This window comes from Pavona decussata, unplaced genomic scaffold (genome assembly GCF_977016875.1).
Source record: "Pavona decussata unplaced genomic scaffold, jaPavDecu1.1 SCAFFOLD_324, whole genome shotgun sequence".
Taxonomy (NCBI): domain Eukaryota; kingdom Metazoa; phylum Cnidaria; class Anthozoa; order Scleractinia; family Agariciidae; genus Pavona; species Pavona decussata.
The window spans coordinates 412501-416058 of record NW_028145713.1 but is presented as its reverse complement, the minus strand read 5'-3'; the positions used below and the strand labels follow the sequence as shown (position 1 = coordinate 416058).

General features: G+C 39.6%; 1 protein-coding gene across 1 annotated transcript in view; it reads left to right on the top strand.

Moving 5' to 3' along the window:
* Window positions 1-2078: 2078 nt before the first annotated feature.
* Window positions 2079-3558, top strand: part of LOC146453668 (uncharacterized) — a 2289-nt gene continuing 809 nt past the window's right edge. Inside the window, exons 1-3 of the mRNA XM_085096340.1 lie at window positions 2079-2298; window positions 2734-2998; window positions 3459-3558. The exon at window positions 3459-3558 is cut by the window's right edge and continues 809 nt beyond it. Of these exons, the coding sequence (XP_084952466.1) occupies window positions 2181-2298; window positions 2734-2998; window positions 3459-3558 (483 nt within the window). The 5' untranslated portion in view covers window positions 2079-2180. The remainder of the gene's footprint in view (window positions 2299-2733; window positions 2999-3458) is intronic.

Sequence of the window (3558 nt, the reverse complement as noted above, 5' to 3'; positions counted from 1 at the left end):
ACAAACAAACGGATTGTGATTACACACGTTTAACCTCGAATCATGTAGGTTTGAAGCTATAGTGTGACCACTTTCAGTGCAATGCAACAAACTTCTGATTAACCACAAAAACTGGCCTCTCATCAATCTCTTTACGGATCTCTAATTGTGACTAGCTAATTTTAAGGCTAGAGGAATGTAGCTGCCCCTGTACAAAAGGATAGGCGACCAAGTTTAGTTAAATAATCGCAACAACAATTCCGTCTGTCTTTTACACACGGTTGAAATTCTATAACCTCTCTTAAAGGCCGTTTACACGACCGAAAAAATTGGAACGGCTCGGATAAAAAGACGAACGGCTCCGACAAAATTTGACGTGTAAACGGTACTTGACCCGTTCCAGTCTTATCCGTTCCGTTCCTAAAAAGGTCCATGAGGAAACGATATATCTGCTTGATATATTTGCTGAAGAAACTATACAGCATTCATTAGATACTGCTAAGTCACCGAAAGACAAAAACGCAGTTTACCGCGATGTTAAAGTCCAGCTTGAAGTGAAAGGTGAGATATGACTCTCTTAAAAAAACATGTACGTGGTTAGCTTGCGTTGTGGCTCGCTAAGATTTTCGCAATTTATTATGCTATGATCAAAAGATGAAACAATGTTATGAATACTCCAAAACAGTTTTTATATGCAGAGAGACATTCTCTTTCGCCAGGTATTTTCAAAGAGGTTAGTGCTGTACAGGCCCGCAAATGATCCCGGCCCGCAAATGATCCCCGGACCGGAAATGATCCCCAAATTGAACCGCAAATGATCCCCGGACGGGAACTGATCCCCATATTGGACCGCAAATGATCCCCGATCGTCTTACCATAAATCTAGAATGGAATGGACTCAAATTTGGACAGTGGATTTAAACTTTATAGAATTCATTTTTTTTTTAATAACACCAGTCGTTATATTTAACTATCTGCATGCAAATTTCTCAACTTTAAAAATTATTATATAACAGCACAGTACAATAGAACAATTCAGCTACAAAATGTAACTTTTTTTTTTTTCAAAAAAGGAAGGAGAATCGGTCAATGCGCTTCAGATGGCGGTCAAATCTCACCCACTATCGTCGCCTTTGTTCTTAATCGGATCTTAGTTCTAAGCATAACGTTTAAGCCTCGGTCGTCCAATACGTTATCGTGTAATGTGTTGATTTTAATTTAGTCGTTCGTTTTCGTTTTGCCGCTAGTTGGAATCTCAGTCTTTTTTTATTAGTTTTTTTTTGCAAAACACACTGTCGTCGGTATAGACCTACAGAAGACCATTGTTCCCCTCCGCCATGGCGAGCCTCATGCCTTAGCAACCGATTTTGCCATCCAAATTTTTCGTCTATCGCTACAGGAGGCCAATTGTTTACGGGAGTGCTGTTGATAGTTTAAAACCACATTTTCCGTGCAATACGAGTCTCACCCGTTGTAAAAAGTTCACAGCAATCAACATTCACTCACTGCGTGCAGTCGATTATTTCCGCTTCAGTCAAAAACCTCCGAACAATTGAAAAATCCGGAGTAAAATAAAGTTATCCTCGATGTGCAGCGAGTATTAAACGGCCGAGTTCAAAATCTCCCTCTGAAGAAATTTCTATTAAATATATCACAGTTAGCCGGCGTACGAAGCAAAGGCGACGAACCCAATTACTTATTGTTCTCAGGAGACACACCTGATAGCCTGCGAACGTAGACGTATTTCCGGCTGTCGAGAGAATTCCGGTAGAGAGAATCTCGACAGCAGGTAATACGTTTGCGTTCGCAGGCTACACACCTGAGAGAACTGGCATGCATGTTCCAGTTTATACAAAGTAAATTGTTCTGTTGAACTGAGCTGCTATATTATAATTTTTAAAGTTGTGAAATTTGCATGCAGATGTTATTAAGAAAAAAAATTAAGTAAATAAAATTTAAATCCACTGTCCAAATTTGAGTCCATTCCATTCTCAATTTATGGTGAGGCAATCGGGGATCATTTGCGGTCCAATCTGGGGATCATTTCCCGTCCGGGGATCATTTGCGGGCCGGGATCATTTGCGGGCCTGTACAGTGCCATAATAAATAAACTAAAGAAGTTGAGAGTGAAGTACAAGAAGGACAAGCTGAAAAAAAGTGGGACCTCTCGCCCCAAAAAGGGATGGAAATTGTTTGAAAAGATGGACGCAATCTACAAGGAGAACCCGTCTATCGAGCCTCCATATGTTGTTGACAGCAGCAAGAAAAGCGGTGACCCTGGTCTGTCAGACGAAGAAACTACAAGCTTTGAAGGAAGTGGTGAGAAATTTTCATTGCCTTGGCAGAAAAGCACCATGAAATCAAGGAGGTTCAAATGAAAGTTCTTGTAGTGGGGAAACTGGCATTTCTCAACCCTCTTTCCCATCTCTCATCTAATCCTCCAGTTTTTAAGCTTTCCTTGGCTTAATGTAGGTCCCTGTCATGCATGGAAAAAAACAGACTAGGAGATTCAGGTGAGAAATTCTCATCTTAATCTCCCAGTTTGGTTTCGTTATGTAAATCCCTGTGCCACATGATAATTATGGTTAAATTAATTCCAAACGTGCCCCTCCTTTTCCCAGACATTTCTAATTGTTTTCCCTTGGGAAATCTGCAATTGTGGAGCTGGCAGATCCTTACAAAAATTGCTGTATTGGGTTTTAGTACATGGCATTGGATTATCTGTGTTATGTTCCTCTCTGATCAATACCCTAGACGTATTCACAATGGATGAAAGCAAGAAAAGTGTGACAGAGTCTGAAGGAGGATCAATATCGGGTTGCACCATTGAAAGCAAAGAAAGTCTGTCAGAGTCTGAGGGAGGATCGACATGTGGCTGTACTGTTGACAACAACAGAAAGAGAGGCAAGCAAATAACAGGATCCAAAACAGTCCAATCAAAGAAAACGACAAAACTTGAAAAGTCTCTAGATGCCATATGTGCAAACTTCATGGAAGTGTCACAAGCTGATGTTAAAAGGTAGTTTCAGTTCAGTATAACCTAATTGAAATCTTGAGGTATTGTGATAATTATATCAATAAGACTAAGATTCTCCTTTACCGCTTGGGGTGGAAGTAAGATGATTATAGACTTGCCCTTTAGGATAAGTTGAACCTGATGTCTTCACAAAGGCAGATGGTGAAAGTCAACTTACTTGGATGATTAGAATAATCCAAAAGACTTTTATTTCCCAGGAAGCAGTGTTAGCATACTAGTCTTCAAATAATCGTGAAGAATTCTCTAAATTAAATCCAGTAATACAAGCCAAGACCTCATTTGTTAACAGTCAATTTCCACAGAAAACAGTTTCTGCTCAGGGACTCAGACCTTCCTCTGGTAAAATTTAATTGTAATTACTTTCTTTGCCATAGTAATAATATTAGCTGGTGTCACATTCCATAGAAGAGAACTAAAAGTATTGATCTTATACATTTTTTAGATTAGAAGAAGTAGAAGAAAAAAGACATGAAAGGGAGCTGCAGTATAGACTAGAGTTACAGAGGATGGAGTCAGAAAGAAGAAGGGAAGAACGAGAACAT